The 22,557-nt window shown below is 38.8% G+C and overlaps 1 protein-coding gene across 2 annotated transcripts in view; it reads left to right on the forward strand.

The window, feature by feature from the left end:
* Window positions 1-22,557, forward strand: part of MAP2K1 (mitogen-activated protein kinase kinase 1) — a 69,789-nt gene that overhangs the window by 900 nt on the left and 46,332 nt on the right. Inside the window, exon 1 of one of the 2 annotated variants that reach the window (XM_090270803.1) lies at window positions 9,082-9,110. The exons of the other annotated variant lie outside the window; for it this stretch is intronic. Coding sequence (XP_090126929.1) covers window positions 9,097-9,110 — 14 coding nt within the window. The 5' untranslated portion in view covers window positions 9,082-9,096. Of the gene's footprint in view, window positions 1-9,081; window positions 9,111-22,557 lie in introns of those variants that run through there. 2 annotated transcript variants of the gene reach the window in all.

Below are 22,557 nucleotides of genomic sequence, written 5' to 3' on the forward strand. Positions count from 1 at the left end.
GGGGAGAAGGGATAAATGTTTTGGAAAGAATTCAGATCACATCTGCGTCTTTGAGACCGGCTCAGAGTGTGGCGTGGAGTTGGGACCAGCTAGCAGCCTCCTTACCTTGGTGCCTGACACCTGTGGGCTGGGAGTACCTCGTTGCTGGCCCCCTGCCTGGCCAACGGGGGCGAGTGTTCGTGGACATCCCGGTGGCTCTTCCATTGCCAACTTTGGGGGCTCCCGGTCCTTGCCCTTCTTCCTGGAAACGATCTGGTGGTCTTATAGGAAGTGGCTTTCCTTTTCATCTGACTCGATTCATGTTTATTCCTTCACTCATCAAATCACTCCTCACCTTGCCCTTTAGCCCTAAACTCCTGACCTGAGACCTGAACACCATCGCCATGGAAACTTCACACAAGGTGCTCCATCTTTGTAGCTTCCAGTGTTGCTCTGGAGCCAGCACTTGATTGCATTAAATAATGATGAGACTGTTTCATGGGGGTTTCTGAGCTCCCACAGTTCTTTGGGGTTTGGAGTAAGGGTCAGAAAGACTGGGGGAGTGACCCTGCTAGCTGGAGAAATTACTGGAAAAGATTTGGCTTTTAATCTTACCCAAACACTGGAGACTTTAGGAAGCTAGCTAATGAAATGAATAGAGTAGGGCTGGACCTTCTGCCTTTGGTGATTTCTATAACCTTCCTCTCTGAATTGTAATATTCCAGGGACCTGTTGGCTTGGTGAATGTCCATTCTTGTAATAATCATAAGGCTATTGGTGGACCTGTGGTGTGAGCTCAGCCAATTTCCTCACACCTGCTACCAGTGAACCCTCTTCAATGTTGTAGTGTCTATTTTGCATGCAATAGACTTGTACGGGTCAGTGTATTGCTTTGCAGATATTCAGTTTTAGTTTGCAGGAATTTTATCCCCTTAAACGAGTCTGAAAACCCCCAGAGATGGGGATTCCTTAGTAACCGTCAAACTTTTGACCTTTTGTTTTTACCACATTAGATTCTGGCTGAATGTCATGGCCTAATAATCATCCTGCTCGTATTTGATTTGGAGGAAGGTACTAAGTGGAAGTACCTGTCGTTCTGTTAATTGTGACACTGCAGCTGTGTTCTTGTAAAGGAGAGAAATTTCATTAACAGAAAACAGTACAGGAAGGAAAAAAAGAAAGTACCTTGGAGTCAGTGGCAGAAAAATTTGGGTGGGACTGGAAGAATTATAAATTTGGGTGGTTAAGAGGTTGGCCTCTGAAGTCAGGCTAAGTTTGAAGCTTGTTCTGTTACTTACGGTTTTGTGATTTGGGACAAATCTTTCTCTTTAAGGATTAGGCTTAGTTTATTCATCTGCAAAAATGGGGTTAATGATAGAACTGATTTAGGGTAGTTATGAAGATTAAATAAGCTAATACATAGTAAATCTTCCATAGATGTTAGCTGTTGGTACTTTTGTTACTGGGTAAATGTTGAGAAGGTTGAAGGAAACTGGAAAGAAATTTTTATTCCTGGTGGTGATATGTGTGTTAAGGTGCCTTTGCTTCTGGATAAACTACTCTTCCTTGCTTAGTTTTCTGTGCCATATGCATCTACCTCCATGACTCATTGCTGTGTTACAATAGGAGGCATCTTTGTGTAGGCTGCCTGAGACAAACAGGGACTGTCCCACTACATTTCCTGGCACTAACAGGAGAAAAGCTGTACACATCCTCATCTTTTACCTTTAAGAGTGTTTCTCAAGCAAAACTACTGTTCTCAGGATTTCTGTGATTATACCAGCACACAATTCTAAACCTATCGTACAATGTAAACTAAAGAAGAAAAAAATCCATTGACAGTAAAGAACTCTTGGTACTAAATTGGCAAGGTTGATTCTCCTCTGTGGTTCCCTGGTACCTTGAGATTTACCTTTAATGCAGCACTTATCCCATTCATATCAAGCTGGGTTATATGGAACCTGAAGTTTCTGCAAGTTCTGGGAGGTCCTTGAAGAAAATGAATGCAAAATACTTCTTCTGCAAGTTTTGCCAAAATGTGTGGTCATATTGCAAGGATGCTAAGTGTTAGAATGAAATAAATTGGAAATAAGATTATATTTCCCTGTTTAAAATGTTTTCGTGGTCCTATTGCAGTTAGAATAAAAGCCAAACTTCTTATATTGGGCCATGAGGCTAGGAGTGATTGCTCCCCGCCCCCCATCTCTTTAATCACATTTCCTGCTGCTTTTTTTCCTGCCACACTGGTCCTCTTTCACTTCCTCCATGGGATGGTCCATCCTCCCACCAGTCCCTTGCACATGCTGTTCCTTTTGCCTGGACTGAATCATCCCTTCCTCTTCTCAAGCTAGGAAGGAAGCAATCTTCACCTCTTTTAAATGTCATTTCCTCAGATAGTCACAGACCATCTAATTTAAAGTAGATTCCTTTTTCTCATGTCACTCACTCACTGTCTATAATTTTTTACTAGGATATTTTAAATACCTATTGCTTCTGTACACCATGAACTATAAGCATAGGGCCGCCATTTTTTTTCATTCACTGCTCTGTAAGCGATATTTAGACTACTACAGTACCTGGCACATAACTGCACCAGTGTTTGTTGAGTGAATTAGTGAGTGAAGTTTTTAATATTTGTACAATACATTTAACAAACCTTTTTATACCTTTACATTTTTTTAAATTTTCCCTTTTACTCTCATTCCCCCATCCCCATTTTCTTTCACAGGTACTGCTCTCCTACTCTAAGGTATTTAATAGATGGTCTTATAATTCCACCATTTGTTGGGTATATGTGTACCTTTGGGATGTAGATAATATTGTTTTGTGTATTTCTGTGCTTAGAGTACTGAATGCTAATGTGCCTACTATTCAGCCTTAAAAAAGTTCTTGCCATTTGTAACAACATGGATAAACCTGGAGAACATTATGCTAAGTGAAATAAGCCAGACACAGAAAAAAAATACTGTGTGTTATCACTTATATATAGAATCTAAAAAAGTGGTATACACAGATGCAGACAGTAGAAAGGTGGTTATCGGAGGTGGAGAGGTGGGGAAATTGAGATGTTGGTCAAAGTACATAGTTGTAACGTAGAATGAATAAGTCTAGAGATCTAATGTAGAGCATGATGGCTGTAGTTAATACTGTATTGAATACTGGAAATTTCTTAAGAGTAGATTTTAAGTGTCCTTACCACATACCAAAAAATGGTTATGTGAGAAGATGGACATGGCTAATTAGCCTGACTATAGTAATCATTTCACTATATATGTGTATATCAAATCACCATATTGTATATGTTAAATATATTCATTTTTTATTAAAAATGCTATTGTACTATAAGTTTGCATTAGTTGGGATAAACTAGGTTATATTGAGGTAACAGCCACAAAATCTTATTAATTTAACATACTTGCAGGTCAGTGGGAAACTTTGTTGATTGGATTCCATCAGGGACCAGATTGACGACAGCACGATCTCTGAAATATGCTTATGTGAGAAGGGAATCTTGTGAACCATATTTTGGGTCTTAAGATTTCTGCCTGCAAGTGGCACATGTCACTTTTGCAGCCATGTCATTGGCCACAGCATATCACATGGCCACACAAATCCTCAGGCGGCAGGGGGCTGAGGTCTTCTTGGAGCCAGGATATTTGAACAGAAACAGTGATCACCCCAAACTTTTATTTGAGTGTCTTTTAATTTTAAAAACCAGATAGCATGTTTCTGAGCTCCATTCATGATGCTTTATGTGTATCTAGTTTATTATTTCTCTCAGACACAGAGCAGTCAGTCATGTGCATGTACCACATTTTACTTATGCACCTAGAATTAGACCACTTTGTTGTTTCCAGCTCCTTGCTGCCTCAAACAGTGCAGCCATGACAGTCTTCATACCATAGCTCCGTTTGGATCCTTGTGAGAGTTCCCTGTGGAATGTACTCAGAAATGGAATTGCTGGGTCGTAAGGTACCTTGCCTCTCCTTTCAAGATGAAGCACATACTTACTCTCTTTCTTTGTTTTTTAAAGGACACATAATTTCACCAGGAGAAGCCTGAGACTTGAGTAGAAATCTCAGTAGTAATAAAGTGTACTTCTCAAGACCTTACTTTTTTTTTTTTACCTTAGACAAGTCCTTTGTATTTTTTTACTTCTCCTTTCCTTGTCTGTAAAGTGGAGATAATTTACAAACTCTTTATCCTAATGGCTTATAAGGCCCTACCTAATCAGGCCCTACTATAAGATCCTTTGTTTTCTTCCACCGTTCCCTTCATGTATGCATTCTATCTAGCCACACTTCTCTGTGCTGTTCCACATTTGGGTGGGCCCATTCCAATCTCAGAGCCTTTGCACTGCCATTCCCTCTACCTGGAATGCTTTTCCATATACCCACATGACTTGCTTCCTCACTTCCTTCAGACCTCTGCTCAAATGTCTCCACACAGAGGACAAGCTAATCACTATCTAATGTAACACTTTGTTTTGCTGTACATTTCTTCATAGCACTTACCATGAACTAACATTACATTGTGTGTAAGTATTTATTTGCCCCCTACCCCCGCCAACTAAAATGTAATCGTCATGAGGGTGGAGACTTGGCTTTGTTTCTTGCTCAGTGCACAGAATAGTATCTGACCCCTAAGAGGTACTCAGTAGGTATCTGTTCGTTAACTACTCTAAGCACTTTGACAACTATAAGGTGCTGAATAAACAGGAGGGTGCCTTACTTGGCTTTGGTGGCATCTACTCAAACTTAGTTAATTTTTGTATTCAGAGAATAGTTTATAGCATGAGCAGTTCTGCCAGGCTTGTAAGGGACACACATCTGTTAGTGTGTGAGGCCCTTAAGGAAGGTAACACAAAGGTTGTTATAGGTCGATGTTCTTTTTGGGAGGTGGGGGTTCTCTTATGGTCTTTTGGGAATGTGCACCATGATAACTAAGAACTTTTGAAGTGGTTGTAACATTTTGTAGTTTTGAACTTGGATGTTTCTATTGGTTTGTTGCTGCAATAACTAATGGCGGTATTGTCTTTTGAGAAAAGTTTCTGGTAAAAAGGTCAACTAAAGTCCATGTCCTTGGGAAGAACGTCTCTCCTTGCAGCAGACACAGAAATGGCAAAAGACTCATAAAGATGACTTAGCCCATGACAAGGAGATGTGTGTGGGACTCGTGTTTGAACATAAATACTTAGAAAATTCTACTTTCACTTATTTACACATTTTGAAAGAAGAGGGGGAAATACTTCAGTAGTAGAGTAGCTGTACCCATCTAATTTGTTTTTTCTCTCCTTCCTAATTCACCTGCTTTGTTCCACACTGATTCATCCCTTTACTGTCCTCCCTCTGCCTCAGCATACTGCCTCTTACCTCTGTGTAGTCTTGCTCATGTGATTTCCTTAGTCTGGAAGGCCCTCCTCTGCTTTCCTGTGTGATTTTATTTTTGGTTTGTACTTGCCACTACACTAGCTTCTGTGAGGGCAGGGACCATGATCGTCTTGTGTACTGGTACTTCCTCAGCATCTAGCACAGTATCTGGACCGAATGAATGTGATCAATCTTTCAAGATGTAGCATAATTCTCATCTGGACCTTGGTTTTTCTCATTAGTAAAGTAAGAAGATTATATTGGATTGGTCAGAAAGTTCATTTGGTTTTGGTAAGATGGCTCTGGTAGCACTTGTTGACTTTAATTTCATTTGAAACAGCTTTATTAGATTGTATTTTGACAGCTGTCATATCAATGTGCATTTAAAAAAACATCAAAATTGGCGAATTTTTGTGTAGCTATTTTAATATTGAAGATAGAAGAAAATATGCAACATTTTTGGCATGTTCTGCTTTATTATTTCAAGAAAGGTAAAAATGCAACTGAAATGCAAAAAAAAAAAAAAAAAAGATTTATGCAGTGTGTGGAAAAGGTACTGTGACTGACCGAATGTGTCAGAAGTGGTTTGTGAAGTTTCATGCTGGAGATTTCTTGCTGAATGATGCTCCACGGTTGGGTAGACCAGTTGAAGTTGATAGTGATCAAATTGAGACATTAATTGAGAACAATCAACAATATACCATGCAGGACATAGCTGACATACTCAGAATATCCAAATCAATAAAGTTTTTGGTGAAAATGAAAAATGGGTCTTGTCTTTTATGGAAAAAACTAAATGGACTTTTTGGCCAACCCAACATAACAGACTTGTGTGGGAAGGTGGCAGATCAGCGTCATCTGAAATATCATAAAAGCACTTTATGATTACTGGAGTGCTGTCCAAATGGGTAGTGTTGTTAAGGATGCTAGCTGCGATTTCTTCCTTCACAGAAAGCTGACTCTTAACCCTTTGTTCTTTATACCAGATTGCAAATGTTGATAAATCATGCAGATTTGGACATTTTATATGTTGTCCATCCTTTAAAATATAACCCAGTCCTGCATCTAATCAAGCCTTGAGACCCAACTTCCTATCTATAGCAAAAACAGGCACAGAGAAACAAGTTAAATGACACCAGGAGGATGCAATCAGACAAATCCAGGATGTGGAACATTCCCTGACTAGCCTCTTTAAAAAGTCAGCATCATAGGGATAAAGGAGTGGGTAGGGAATAGGTAGTGGTGCTGTTCTGGAATAAGAGGCTAAGGAACATGCCAGCTAAATGGAATGCATGAACCTCTATTGGGTACTGAGTCAAAAAATGAAATAGCTATAAAATGCATTCTTGCGACGATTAGGGAAATTTGAATAGAGATTTATTTATTTTTTTAAGGCATAATAGTATTATGATTATGTAGGAGAGTGTTGTGATAAGTGATACATGAAATTTACTTTGAAATGGTTCAGCAAAAAAAAAATATATAGAGTGGATAAAGCAAATGCAGCAAATGTTCACAATAGTTTAATTGCTTAGTTTATGAGTTTCAGTGTTTTAGTCTTTCCATTTTTCTGTGTTTGAAAAAATTCATAATACATTTTTTTAAAGTACCCAAAGAATAAAATTTATCCTAAGTGTTATGCCCTTTTTTTAAAAAAATTAATTATTTATTTATTTGTTTGTTTATTTTATTTTTAGAGAGAGGGGAAAGGAGAAAGAGAGGGAGAGAAACATCACTGTGTGGTTGCCTCTCACTTGCGCCCCAACAGGGGACCTGAAGTGCAACCTAGTCATGTGCTCTGACTGGGAATCGAACCAGCGACACTTAGCTCGCAGGCCGACACTCAATCCACTGAGCCACAGCAGCCAGGGTTGTTATGCTCTTTTTAATGTTCACTCACATTTCTCTCCTTTTGAACTTCTGGCCTAATATATTGTGTCATGAACATCACATTAAGCACAATATTATTTTTAATTCTTAATGCTTTCTTGATTACTAGGGACCGTACTGTTTTGGACCCTGGGTGTGATAACACTATTGATATCAAGTAAATAATTTTTGGTAGAGTAGATAAAGCCAAAATAATGTTTAAACAAACACCTTTTTGCTAGCTTTTGTCTACATGAATTGGTAGTTATTTCCAGCATATCCACAGGGAGCACAGGTCAAGCAGTGGTGAATTTTTCTGACACGCTGAGGAAACAAATCTGTAGAAGCCGCTGGCTGGGAAGATGAGGTGAGCCTGAGAAGAAAGCTTAGGATTTTGTTTCTGTTGTTTCCTTCCAGAAGCTGCTAATTTTGAAAAATCATCCTGGTCTCATACTGACATTTGATTGTGGTTTTTACTTTATGTCTTGTGTCCTGGTTCTGTTGCCTGAAACCCAGAACTGTTTGGAGGCTCAGAAACCTGTTTGCAAAGTTAACACCTCCCACAATGAATGGCGTTTTGTTTTAAAGTAGCAGGTGTTCTCTGAATCCTGGTGCAGGGCTGACTGCTAAAAATGCTGATCCTGCCTCCAACTTCTTTGGTGTAGATCCCAGGGGCATCCTACTTTGATGTCAGCAAGGGAGTCAGATTAAGAATAGGTTACATGGGAGTTGAAGAAAAAGTGAACAAGGATAGAGTGACCTCTTTTCCCCTCACCCTTTCTTTGAATATTTGCCCGCTTAAGAACTTTCAAAAAATTTGAATATATAAACAACTTTTAAAGAAAGAATCTACAGACATTAAGTTTTCCAGTTTAATTTTAGTTTTTTCATTATATACATAGATAGTTGTACTCTGTTGATGAGTCTTCCACCCACCCCCACCCCCTTGCCAATTTTTATGCAGGGACATAATCCTCATGCTTATTTATTTTTGGCTGAGGAGTAGAATTTGATAGGGTCTGATTTCACAAATGTGATAGGGTCTGATTTCACAAATGACACTTTGTTAATTATTTAGGTGGCTTCCAGATTTGTATTATCTATTGATACTCTTGTAAATGTTCTGAACCAATTAATTTTGTTCTGCTTTTAGATTCATACACAGAATCAGAGGCAATGAGTTGTGTTACCCTCTTGTTACACATTAACAGAATATGTCCCCAAAATAATACAACTAATTTACAATGTATATTTCAACTATTTCCTCAAGATTCAGGATGTGTTTTGTTTTTTTTCTTTTTTTTTAAAGTGTAGTGATTTTTGATAGTTTAATAAGCAGTACAAGGGCTCCTTTTAAAGTTAATCTGCTTTGCTTTAATAGTTAGCCAGGCCGTATTTTTGAAATGGGATTATTTTTCTGTATTTCACCAGTTAAGTTTCATATGTTGTGACTGCTTACTGAATATAATTCACTATGCTGTAAGCTGTAGGTAGGTGAATAAGGCTGTCTTTTCCTCCAAGAATCTTAAAATCTCATATAGGAGGAAGAGGTTGCAGGGGCACAAGAAGGAAACAAGTGGCTGTAGAATAAGAAAAGTGCCCTAAAAGAAGAGGTACAAAGAGGTACTGTCGGAGCTCATTGAGAGAAGGAAGACGCATATGCAGTGGAAGAGATTAGGAGAGCTTCATAGAGCAGATGACATTTGAGCTGGGTCTTGAAGGATGGCTAGGATTTCCATGGGAATGGGTGGGGAGGGAGTAGGCAGGAAGAGAGTGAAAGTGAGCCATTTCCACTTTATACAAGTGGGAAAGCCTGGGGTGTGTGGAGGAGCCAGACAGTCTTTTAGTGTCCCTGGAGCATCAGTGCAGGTCGCAGGAGATGAAGCTGGAGAGGTAGGTGGGACGGTTTTGTGGTGCCAGCTGGACATTTTGAAAAGTCACATGCAAACTTTTTTTACCCACTGACTATTTTTAAAAATATGTCTAAATAGTTTCTACATGCTTTGTATTTTTTTTTTCTTAGTTTGTGTCTTTTGTTAACCCATGTACTACTTATACAATCACTTGTCTTCTGACTTACTGAGGCAATAGGTCAGTGTGCTTTGTATTTTAAAGTTTTGTAAGTTATGTGGTAACTGCGTTGCCCTGTTGTGATGGTTTCCTTTTATGTTGTATTACTTAAGAAAAACATTTTTTTTAATCTTCAAAAGCATGTCTTTTTTAAGAGATAGTTCACTTTTTCTTTACTATTTAGACATCTGTCATCTTCATAACTAGCAGTAGTACCATGGCTTCATTTTCTTCCATCTTTTTCTCTCTCTTAAATGGTTAACTTTTTGTCCCATGAAGAATTAATGAACTACTGTGTTTGGCATGAGGTATGGGTCTAAGTTAATTTTTCTCCACAATGACTTCTAGTATATTACTGGAGTTTATTAAATATGATTTATTAACCCATCTGTTATAGTTTCAAGTTTATTTCTGTTTTGTCTTTATGATGCCTTGTTCTATTTCTACAATTTCCTTTTAACTCTTTTGCAGTTTTGATAGTTTTTTTTTTTTTTTAATTTGATAAGGTTAAAAGTTTAAAAATTTTCATGGTGTACCTTTCCATTTATTAATGTTTCCTGTGATGGTGTTATAGTTTCTTCTGAATAATTCTCTTGTGTCCTGAGTTAATATTTCAATATTTAACATTTTGATGCTGTTGTGATTGAACCTTTTAAAATTTGTATTTCTGCCCTGGCCTGTGTGGCTAAGTTAGTCATCCCATGGACCGAAAGGTCACGGGTTCTATTTCCGGTCAGGGCACACACCCAGGTTGCGGGTTCTATCCTCCCTCGAGGCATGTACGAGAAGGCAACAAATTGATGTTTTTCTCTCATAATGATGTTTCTCTTTCTTCCTGCCCCTCTCTCTAAAAGTAATGGGAAAAAAATGTCCTGGGTAAGGGTAAAATTTTGTATTTCCATCTTCTCTGTGGTTTGACTTTATGAATTGTTTATATCCTGCAGCTGTGTTAAATTAACGTATTATAGCTAGTAATTTTTTGGTTAAATATATATGCATTTCTAGATTTACTAGTGTCATCTGCAAAACACAATTTTTTCTCTCAACACCTTTTATATTTTATAGCCGTTCATCTTTCATTGCTCTCAATAGCAGTTTTTGTGTTCTAAGGGAACACTATTATAATGAAGCTTCCCAAGAATCTTCTGGGCCAGGGACTTTTCTGCTCTTTCCAAGGAGCCATGAAAATAGGAAGCACTGCCCAGCTTTAGAAAGGTAGAGCCTATTAGGGCTAGATGGGACCTGATAGGTCCTCTAGCCCAGTGCCTTTGTTCATGAGACCATCCCCAGAGTCAGGAAGGAACTTGCTGGGAGTTCACACAGCTGGAATGGGAAGAGGTGATTGAGCTTTCATCCCCACTTATTCTCTTATGGTGTATCTATTACTGCTTTCATTAGGACATATACTTGGTTTGAAAATTTTCCCAGTTTACCCAACCCTGAATTTTGGTAACCTTATCCAATACCTTAAATTTTAAAAAACACTTCTTTATTTTTTTAAAAGAACTTATTTATTTATTTTTAGAGAAGGGAAGGGAGCGAGAAGGAGAGGGAGAGAAACATCAATGTGTGAGAGATACATTAGTCAGTTGCCTCTCTCACACCCCTAACTGGGGACCTGGCCCAAAACCCAGGCCTGTGCTTTTACTGGGAATCGAACCAGCGACCTTCGGTTTGTAAGCCGGCATGCAGTCTACTGAGCCACACCAGCCAGGGCTTAAAACTTCTTTTCAAGAATAATCTGAAGCTCTGGAGAAAATACATCTCTATATTATCACGCCCCGGTGTTTGAGGGAAAAGGGAAATAAGGAAATGGGGGGAGGAAAGGGTATTTTAGTCCAGGATCCTTAGTAGGGGGGCCTATTTTAAGCTTCATAATGTTTTAAAAGCAGTGGTTTCCAAAATAACCACAGACAAAAGTCCCCTTGAAATGAATGCCTTTCTGGAATTGACCTATTTTGAGTTTAACTGTTACCAAGAAAGGTTCAGAATCTTGAATGCTCTTAAGTGCATTTACTTTTAGACAAAGTGAAACAATTGAGTTAGGTGAATGGTCCACTTGGGTTCTAGATTCAGGTTAAATCTTGAAATTTGAGAAGACATGACTAATTAGCCAATCATATTGCCAAATTCATAGGTTTGTCTGGATCCAGGTTGTTTTCTTTTTTATTGAGTTATAACTTACATATCCAGATTAGTTTTAAAAAGTTAGATGAGAACCTCATTATATTTGAGAGTCCAGAGTCAAAATTATTTGCTCTTATTTGATTTCATACTATTCTTCAATAAATGATCATTCAAGAACGTCCTTGTTGGGGGAGGCATCAGAAGTTTGCATGAATTCCAAACTAAATGTAAACTTTGTCTAATGGCTTACTCAAATCCACATTGAAACCCTACCATATGCCAGCCTGTATTTTAGTCTATCTCTCCCTGGACCCTCTTTTCTGTTCTCCTCCCCCAGCTCTGCCCCAGTCTGTGGAATGGCGGGGAAATGAGAGCACCTTAACATTCCAACAGTTTTTGTTTTTTTAAAGATTTTACTTATTTATTTTAAGAGAGAGTGCAAGGCAGGGAGAAAAAGAAGGAGAGAGACATCGATGTGAGAGAGAGATGTGAGAGTGAAACATCAGTCAGCTGCCTCTAAAAGGCCCCCAACCAGGGACCTGGCCCTCAACCCAGGCCTGTGCCCTGACTGGGAATCAAACTGGTGACCCTTTGGTTCACAGGCCAGCACTCAGTCCACTGAGCCACACTAACCAGGGCCCAACAGTTATTAATAATAGAAAATTTATGCTGCTTACCTTAGTCATTTGTGTTCACTTATGTAAACTTGGTCATTTAAACCATGGAAAGGTTCCATTTACCAAAGGAAGGACCAGTGGAACATTTGGATCAGGCTTTTAACATTATATTAATTTAGATAGATTGCAATACTTATTATTTTACTGGAACACTTTCTAAAACAGTTTCTGTTTTAGAAAACTAAACTAATGCTGGGTTAGCAATAAATGTAGTTTGCTACATTTCTATTTCTGGGTATACTGAACAATTACCAGAAAAGTGAAAATAAAAAGATAGTCATAAGCATTTCTGAATTTTAAGAAGGCCATAACATATTTATTAGGGGAACACAAAGGCAGAGTTAGTGAGGAAAGTACCAGAAACCACCAACAGGTGTTTTAGTTGCATTGAATAAAGTTTCGGCTTGATAGGCAACCACACACAGGGAGGTGTTTTGTGAATTCCTGAAGGCTGGTGTGAGGTGGAGGGGACACAGGGTAAGCGGAAATCAACAGTTCCGGAGGCTCAGAGGACTTGGGTTACAGAAGGCTCACCCATAGCTGAGGACCTGGAATGATTCCTGAGCAAGCTGCTTTCTTTTTGAAAGACAAAGGCTGCATCTGTAGGATCACAGTTGTTAATCTGTGGGGTAATAATTAAGTATGGGTCCTAGATTAGGAAGGAACAGTAGGATGAAGTGAGAAGACATGAAACTTTTCTCCTTGAAGGACATTATAACTGGAAAAATTACCATTTATTGAGGGTCTGCCTGATCTATTTACATCCATTATCTTGAATTTGCACTAAAACTCTACAAGAAAGGTCATAATATTCTATTGTACAAATAAGGAAAGTGAAGTTCAGGGAAGTTAAGTAATTTGTACAAGGTAGCACAGCTAGTAAAGGGCGGAATTAAGTTTAGAACCCAGCTCTGTCCTACTTGAACACCCATGCTTCTCCCACACACCTTCCAGAGATTGCATGAACTGTTAGAGGTCTTTCTAGAGCTTCACTCTCCAAACTGTAGCTACTAGCCATATGTAACTAAGTTTAAATTACAGTAATTAAAGTTAAAGTTTAAAAATCATTTCTTAAGTTGCATAGCACACTTCAGGGGCTCAGTGGCCACATGTGGCTAGTGGCTACCGTATTAGAGAGCACAGATTAGAACATTTTCATCATTGTAGAAAATTTGATTAGTGCCTAGAGGTTATTTAATTTTACCCTTTTTAAAAATATATTGATTTTGAGAGAGAGAGGAAGGAAGAAAGAGAAACATCAATTTGTTATTTCACTTATTTATGCATTCCTTGATTTCTTCTTGTATGTGCAGTGATCCAGGATGGAACCTGCAACCTTAGCATATCAGTACAATGCTCTGACCACAACTGAGCTACCCAGCCAGGGCTAAGTTACCACCCTACCCCCCCTTTAAGTGAACATATCCTCAGGGTTTTATTGTCACATAATAAAACAAATTACTAAATTTAGAACTGTATCACTTGGCCCTTTCTCTTATCTCCTCCTAGATCAAAATGCTTGCATCTCTCAGTAGCCAGCATAGATCTGCAGTTAGGCTCAATGCATTCAAGCTTCAGCGCAATGTTCTTTGTAGTTTTAGCATTTCTGCATAAAATCAACTTAGCCTGCCCACCATAGCTACTCTGCTTCCTGTCATAACGCTGCTTTCCCTGCTTATACAGAGAATCCTTGCCCTTCTCGTACTCTTGTTATTTGTGGCGTTGATGTTTGCTGTGCTTCTTACAGAAAGTCCGGCAGGTTTTAGGAGTGTTCATGATGTTTGCAGGAGTGCTATTGGCAAGGAAAATGCCAATTTTCCCTTTTTACTAATTTATTTGAATTTTTCCTCTTTATTTTGTGAAGGAGAAAATGAAGGACTAAAGCAGAAAATGACTTGTTTACTGTCATACATCTAATTAATTCAGGCCTTTGGATTGGTGGGTTTTCCCTTGCCCCACACTCATTTAAAGAAAAAATAACAGAATGGAGATACAAATGCAAAGGAGTGACTTCCCTGCTCTACCCGTTTCCTTGGCCTCCAGACTATGTTCTTCCCAAAGGACAGCCCTGTGTTTTCCTAAGATCAAAGGGCATGTCTGGATTGGTTTTTTCTCTAGGGAAATGAAAGATCTTTGTTGGAAAGAAATTCCACACTTAATATATGAAATAAGACTTCGATTTTCTCTGGTACTTCCTCTGCCTTCCTACCAAGTACTTTGTAATTGAACTTGCAGCTGCTAGCCAGCCATTTGTCTTCTGTATCAGAAGACAACTTCAAAACAGGTCAGTGACAGAGGTATGTATATTTTGAATGGAAGCAGCTGCTTGTTATTTGCTGTTGATTTGAATTGCATTTGTGTTGAGGTCAAATAGATTTAGATTATGACAAAAATTTCAATAGATTTCTGACTTATTGTTAAAAAGGTAAAGATGTATTAACATTGATTTTAACTGATATTTAGTACATATTTAGTATATACCAGGCACTGAGCTAAGAGATGGACAAAAAGGACTTTTGCTGAAAATTGAAAAAAAAGCCAATGTTATGGGCAAATCGGGTGTATTTAAAATCTTGTCTGAGTTTTGTCAGATTTGCCATCCACATATTTACTTATATAGTCCTGAAATTAAGTAAGAGCTCCAGTTTGGATCACAGCTTTGATGTAAAGTGAAGAATTGTGTGCAAATGTCCTTTCAGTAGGTGCTATTAAAGACATTTAAATTATACACTTTAGTATCTAAATGACAGTCTAAAGTATATGTGTGTGTGTTTGGGGGATGGGCATGTGGGAACGAAAAGGAGGCATTGTGCTGGAGTAATATTTTTAGGAAGCCTAAATGTGATGTTTGATTTCATTATAATAGACTCATGATTTAGAAAGTTGTCTTTCAAAAACTGAGAAATTTAAGTTTTGGGTTTTTTCCTAAAGAAATGTTAAAGTCATGTAAATGAATATGCTCAGAGAGAGTAAAAACAGAGAAATTAGAATGATGGCAGGAAAATCCAGAAAAGTGCCTGTCTTGCCTGTGAGCCTCTCTTCCAGAGGGGTCTGAAAGTCTGCAGGCTTTAGACTTTTTAGGCTGCAGTGCTTTTGAATAACAGTGCCTTGTGTAGAGGAAAAGTGTGTGATCTGAGCTGCTTCGCTGGTACAGCTGTTAACTCACCACATGACCAGTCTGTGCCTGCTGTTTCTCTGCAAAGTGGGGGTGATGGCAATGCTTTGTTACCTTTGGGCTTATATAATGAGCTCCACATGATCATTTATGTCACCACTGAGCACACATTCAAGCTCTTCTAGATTACAGTTTATTGTTGAAAGGAATTTGGAGATCTTTTGGCAGATAAAAGAACCAGGGCTACAAAGAAGGGTTAAGAGAAGTTGGCCTTATCACATAGCAGGTTCTGTTTGAATTGTGATTGTGACTTTTAAGAAAGTGTAGCCTGGAGACGGTGTGGCACAGCGGAAAGGCTTTGGGGCCAGCAGACTTGGGTTTGATTTCTGACCCTGTCTCTTATTGAGTGATCTTGTCCAAGTTCTTTCAGATCCTTGAGTTTATTTCCACATTTATCAAATGGGCATAATAACACCTGCCCAGCAGAAAGGATTTATAGACATTGTGTAAACTGCTTTTTGTGATTAATGGGACTAATGGTAAGGTCCAGGACTAGATTCCCAGCCCAGAGTGCCTTGTTCTCTATCAGGTGAAAGGGAGAGAAAACTTACCTCCCAAAGAACTTCCGGTGATGGGGCTCTTCACCTGTCCTTTATCTACACAGACTTGGAATGGAGACAATGCCAGGCATACTTGGAATTTTCGGGGATGTGCAGGAAGCAAAGGAATTATTTTCGGTGAACAGGAGGCTGCCAAAGGTGCCTGATAAAAAATTGTCACACATTACATCCCAATATAGACTCCTCCCAGCTTCTCTAGGACCGCAAGCACCACCCAAGAAACTCAGCTTTCTTCTTCAAGAGTTTTGAAGATGATTTCCTGGGGGTGGGTGTGTGTGTGTGTGTGTGTGTGTGTGTGTATAGGAATAGGGAGGGGTAGTCTCTGACATAAAGGGAAAGTACCACTCCCTTCCTGTGGCTCTAGGCAAATGTTGGGGATCAGTTCTAGGTAGATCTTGGATTCAGCTCTCCATATTTCATCTGCACATCTTCTCCAGTGGGCTTTGGCTTCTGCTCATACTGCGTCTTCTGGGATTTCTTTCTCCACCCTCAGTGCATGCTGAAATCCTAATCTATGTTAGAGTCCAACTTGTAGGTCACCACTTCTGTAAATCTGCCACGGACCTCTCTTCTACCCCATTCCAGGCACTGGTCATCTTCTCCTTTCAGAGCACTCTGTACGTATCCCACCACACTTAAGTTGTTTGTGTGACTCTGTCTAGTTGGACTAGGTCTTATGCTTCATTATTTCCAGTGCATAGCATGTTCCCTGGCATCTGGTTTGGTAAAATTTTGTTGAATGACTAAACACGTCTTGAAATGGGAATGACTAAAGTCTTGAAATGGCAGTGAGGACAGAGGGCAGAAGATGCTCCACTGCTAAGGTCAGGGCTCTGCTAATCCCTGCAAAGGCTTTGTTGGTGGTTGATTATTTTCAGTGTATAGTATCTTGGCACAAGAGGGTCACAGTGTTGGTGGTAATCACAGCATTTGTTCTTCAAAGCTATGTATACTCCTCATTGTTTTTACATTCATTCATTTCCTAATTCAACCACATGAGATATGCAGGATCTGTCTACATAGGTAGGAAACTGATTAAGGGCCTTGTGCAAGTCATACAGGCAGCTAAGTGTGCCTGTAGGCCTCTGTACTGCCTTTTCAGCCTACAGTCCCTTACTAGCCCAGAAGGGAAACTGGCAGTGACATTCTGTGGTGTTCCCTCAGCCCCATGCCTGGCATAAAGGCTGAGGGAATGAATGTTTGGGGCCGGATGGCGGCTGGATGATGAGCTTCTTTTGCATACTGAGCTGAATACTTATCCCAGCAAATGCTGGGCTCCTTGATGGATATGTGACATAGGTGACTGAATATACATGGCACCTGTGGCTTTTCACACTTCCCCCCCATGCCTCTCCAGGGACTGGGATAGGACAGATGGCCAGAGACATGGGATTCTCAGCTCTGCATCCTCTCTGCAAAGCACATTTGGGGGAAAAGTTAAGTTTGTGCGGTAACACAATTTCAGTAATATGGTTTCATACTGCTGGTAGTTGTTTAACACTCTGGATAAATCACACTTCAGCAGAACTCATTTGGGAACAGAGTTTTAGTTTCACTGTTGGTGGCTGTGATTCCCACCCACCAGTCCTCCTACACCCCTCCCCCTTCTCAATAAATCTAGGCCGATAAGGTGAATGTAGCACTAAGCCAGGCAGGCTATTTCTGGACCCAGGATAGCATTAAAGTTATATTAATCATCCTTTTCACCACCAACTCCTTTCATTCCTTCTCCCCTGAATATAGTTGCCTGTCTGTCTTTAAACGCTAGGAATGGAAAATATCTTGATAGTTCAACCTCCTGGCATTGTCTTGAAGAGATTGAGACTCAGAGGCAAGGCAGTTGACTCAGTGCTAGTGAAGGCCTGGATCGAGGTCGAGGGTCCCTGACTTCTCTCGTGGCTCCTGTTTTCTTCCATGCCCTTTGATCTGTCTTACAAAAAAGGAAGAATTTATATGTTCAGTTTAAATAAAAGCGACCGGTACTCTTTTGTTTTTATTTTTCTTTCCTTTAAATTGTTTTTTTATTTGTTTTATTCTGGTGTTCGTTGTTCAAGGCCCCCAGCACAGAGTGATTAATTTACTGTTAACTCTCACCGGCTTTGGTAAGGGCTATTAAAGTCTTGACATATTTCTGTACAGTCAGCTGTGGCCTAGGAATAATGCTGTGTGGATTTGACTGATAGGATTTAACATTTAAGGAAAAAATAAAAAAAAAAAAGAGGGCAGGACAATAAGTATATGTAAAGGGAGAGAAAAAGTATTGTTAATTTTTTTTTCTTAGTATACCTTTGGTTCTTTGGCTTTAAAAATCATCATTTTCTGTTGTTCAGACTGCTGTAGATTGTAAATGTAGCAATGGGTCCAACTTTGAAGCTTGAAAAAAAAGTACTTATCATTTGTAATAGAAGTTTCAGTGTTCTACATTCTCCAGCTAATGGACTTGGGGAGGCTTGGGAACTCAGCAACTGATGTGCCATAGACTGGTCTCTGGTCCTCCCCTGTTGGGGATTGGCATACTCTTTGTTCAGGTGGGAACTTTTGGGAGGGACACACATGCCTGGCCAGCCAGAGGGGCCCAATTAACCTGCACTAGGGTGATGTCTGTAGCAGGAAGTCCAGTTGTAACACAGCAGATGATAATAATTCTTTGCACAGTATCTCACAGTAGGTAGTCAGTGTTGACTGATGTCTTGATTTAAGAAGTCTTTTCCTTCTTGATTACAAAGATTTCAAGTCTCTTTAAGAGGAAAAGAGGAGTAATTATGCCCTGCTCCTCTTCAAGTACCATGACCAGCTCCCCCATAGATACAAACTGTTCTGGCTCTTAGCGTTATAGGAGTGATCTGTGGAGGCAGACAGCTGAGGTTGAAGTCCTGGCTTCACCCCTAAACAAGTTGTGTCAGTGGGGCTCATCACTTAACCTCTCTCATATCTAGCTTCCTCATTAGTTAATATGAAGGTGATGATCCTTAACTTGTCAGATTGTTTTGAGGGTTTAAGGGTCTTTGGCATGACACCTAAATCACTCACTGTAAACACTCAGTAAAATGGTACCCACTATTTACAATTCATTTGGAGTTTCTCCTTCAAGCTTATTACTAATGTTTGGGAATCTACCTCTCCTTTAATGTTGAAGTCACATATTACTTTGACCATGAAACTGCCTGGTCTCCCTCAGAAAAGCTACAGTGGGACTGTCCATGAACTACTCGGGAGACAGACCACTTGTGGGTATATGTGTGTGGTGATCTTTATACATATCTGTTGTGTTTTACCACCTACACTGGAGACTTCTGGAGATCAAGAGTTCAGTCTCTGTGCCCTGTCCCTTGTCCAGGCTTGACATGGTGATCTGTAAATGTGGAATGAATGAATGTCGGTGTCAGTTTACAGAATTCATGTGGGAGAGGAGATTTGGTCTACAAGTATACTTCAGAGAAATAGTGAGTTTGGTTCCAGTCAGTCACAATAATGTGAGTATTGCAGTAAAGCGAGCCATAATTGTTTTTGCTGGTGAAGTGTCTTGCCTTCAATTGTGAAAAACATATCTTTGAAGCACAATAAAGTGAAATGCAATAAAACAAGGTATGCTTGTATTGGATTTTCACTGATATCAAATACAATGTTATATGCATTGATTTTTCTTGATAACTATTCTTGAATCATTTCTCATTTATGTTTTTATTTTATTTTTTTAATAATTAAGCAAAAGTTGGAGCCCCAGATGGGACTGAGATGTGGCTTCTGTCTGACTTTGTTGTAGGTAAAGTGCTTAATACAGTGCCTGGCATAAAGGAAGCTGGGAGGTTTTTTTTTGTTTGTTTTTTAAGATTTTTATTTATTCATATTTAGAGGGCGAGAGAGAGATACATATGAGAGAGAAATATCAATTGATTGCCTCTCACATGCCCCAGCAGGGACCTGGCCTGCAATCCAGGCATGTGCCCTAACCTGGAATCGAACCAGCAACCTTTTGGTTTGCAGGTCAGCACTCAATCCACTGAGCCACAGCAACCAGGGCAAAAGTTGGGAGTATTATCTGGTCAAGTAGAGAGAATCTAGTTACTAGACTGTATGAGTATGAAGGATAGGGATGTCATAAATACGCTAGTGGTTTAGGGCAGCGATTTTCAAGCTTTTTCATCTCATAGCATACATAAACTATTAAAATTCTGCAGCACATCAAAAAATATATTTTTGCTAATCTGACAAAAAATAGGTAATTTTGATTTAATAATAATAATGATAATAACAACAACCTGCTGTTTTTGCTCCAAAGTGACTTTCAAAAAAATCAGGTGTTTGTACTTGTATATAAGGATTTCTGGTACCAAGAATTAACCAGGCAGACACAGATTTATTATGTGACATGACCAATAAGATGCAACCCTTTTATATGACCCAAATATTTTTGGTTCAGGACAGGGCATTCATACTGGTCGGCTGTTGTTGTATTGGCTGTTGTCATTTTTTAATTTGACAGTCTAAAGGAAAAGAGGTCATTGCCCCAGACTAAATTGTGAGGTATTGCATGTTTTAAAAATTCTTGCAGCACAGTGGTTAAAAATCTCTGGTCTGGGGCATCAAGATGTTAGAGCTCCTCTCAGAATAGCCCAGGCAGCTCCTAGGAAGTAGCTTCAGAGGTAGGATGTGGCAAACCAGTGGGTAAATGAGAGCCCTCCTCCTTTGGAAGGAAAGGAAGTGGGTGGGAAGAAGTGAAGAGGAAGAACTTGGTGGACAAACCTTTTTATGTACTGCTCTAAGAACATGTATCTGTTATGAATGCCACGCAGAGCCTGTAGATTTTTGACTCAGAGTGCCCAAGGTCCAGCAAATACTTAATAATGCTGGTTTTGTAGTTGTTTTTTGTTTCCTCCACAACTCAAGTTTAATACATTTGTTTACTATGCAATGGAATATTATCTTGGTAGATTTTATTTGTAATCTTGAACATTGATTTATTCTTTATTCTTTAATCCTCTCTGAGGATTTACAGTTAATGTGAGATGTTATCCACAGTCACACTCTTTTTTTAACCAAGAATAAGTTAGAAGAATGGTGTTCTTTTTTTTGTTTTCATTGTTTTTGTTTCTAAGAAAAGTGTGTCTCCAGTATGTTTATCTATCTACCTATTTCAGAACACATTCTCACCCATTCTCTGTCCAGGTGCTCGTAACAGTCCCTTGTGATACAGGATAAGAGTATACTACCATTTATTTATTTTTTCCCAGTTTTTAAAGGACTGTTTTTGCTTTATTCAAACCCTTTCCCCTGCTTTTGTGGGATGATCTCAACAAGTTTCAGAAGACTTGAGAAGACCAATTCCTAAATCATCTGGAGTAATTAATTCCAGTGGTTGGAGTTAATTATGATGAGGCAATTCATAAAGTATACAGTAGGGAAAAAGCAGCAGTTGATGAGACTTCACCGGCAGTGGGATTTTTTTTTGAAAGTGTTCTTCTGGCAGTGCCTTTCAAAGTAAAGCATATATGTGTTTTAATGGTGGGAAAATAGTTTATGAGGTCATCATTAGATATGGGTATGAATTATGTGTAAATGTCCCTATGTATATTTTTGCAGATAGGATATAGGCTTAATAGGTGTATAACATGGAGACTTAGTGATTATAGCAGAGATCTCAACTTCATCATGTTTTTAAATGTAAAAACTCTCATGCTTACAAAAAAATCCATTAGTAAAGTGACATGGTATGATGAAATGTTAATATCAATAGAAAAAATTAACAGGAACATATTCACTATAAAAATGATGTTTTTGGAAGGAGTATGCTTCCATTTAATGCAGATAAGAGATGTTCAAGGTTAGGTGACCAGTTATCAGCATAGTTGATGGAGGGCTCCAGATCTTTTGACATCAAGTTCAGGGTTATTTCCTTGGACGAGTTAAGGAGAGGTTAGTTATCTAAAAGAGAAGTCCGTGGTGGGCTTCCAAGGATCTGGAAAGCTGAGCTCAGCAGTTTTTCAACCTCAGATTTCCGTACGCTCTTTGTCTCCTGAGTTGTGCACCTTTTAACTCCATTTTTATGAAGGTTTCAAATTAGAAGTTTTTCACTTATCCAAATACCTGCATTGCACAAACACATCATGGGTGATTTGACCCCAAAACTTCATGCTTAAATTGCATCCTAGTCAAATTGTGATACCTTGGATGTATTTTAGATGTTTAAATACAGCGATAGGCAAAAGTAGGCTTACAGTTGTGAGTATGCGAAACATGGAATTTATTCTTGTATTATTATTTATTAATTATTGTATTATTTTCCATATGAACAGCTGTAAACCTGCTTTTCTCACCCTTGTATTAAAACAAGTATTCTTGTGGAATTTTTAGAAGCTAAGATGTCAAACTGCTCTTTGCTGAACCCTAACCATTCTGAGGCATTCTAGGCTGGTGTGCTACAACCATCTTTTTTTTTTTTTTTTCTTTTCCACTTAAAATTTTAATTTATTTTTTTACTGAGACATAATGAACATAAAACATTGTTTAAGGTGTACAGTGTGCTGATTTGACACATTTATGTATTGCGATCTGATTAATGCTATAGCATAAGCTAACATTTCCATTGTGCCACGTAATTATCATTTTCTCTTTTGTGTTGAGAACATTTAAGATCTAGTTTCTTAGCAACTTCAAGGTATATAATTCAGTATTGTTAACTATAATCATTTTATTGTTTATTAGAGTTCCAGAACCTATCTGTTTATCTTCTA

Source organism: Furipterus horrens, unplaced genomic scaffold, assembly GCF_987537825.1.
Source record: "Furipterus horrens unplaced genomic scaffold, mFurHor1.1.pri manual_scaffold_3, whole genome shotgun sequence".
Taxonomy (NCBI): domain Eukaryota; kingdom Metazoa; phylum Chordata; class Mammalia; order Chiroptera; family Furipteridae; genus Furipterus; species Furipterus horrens.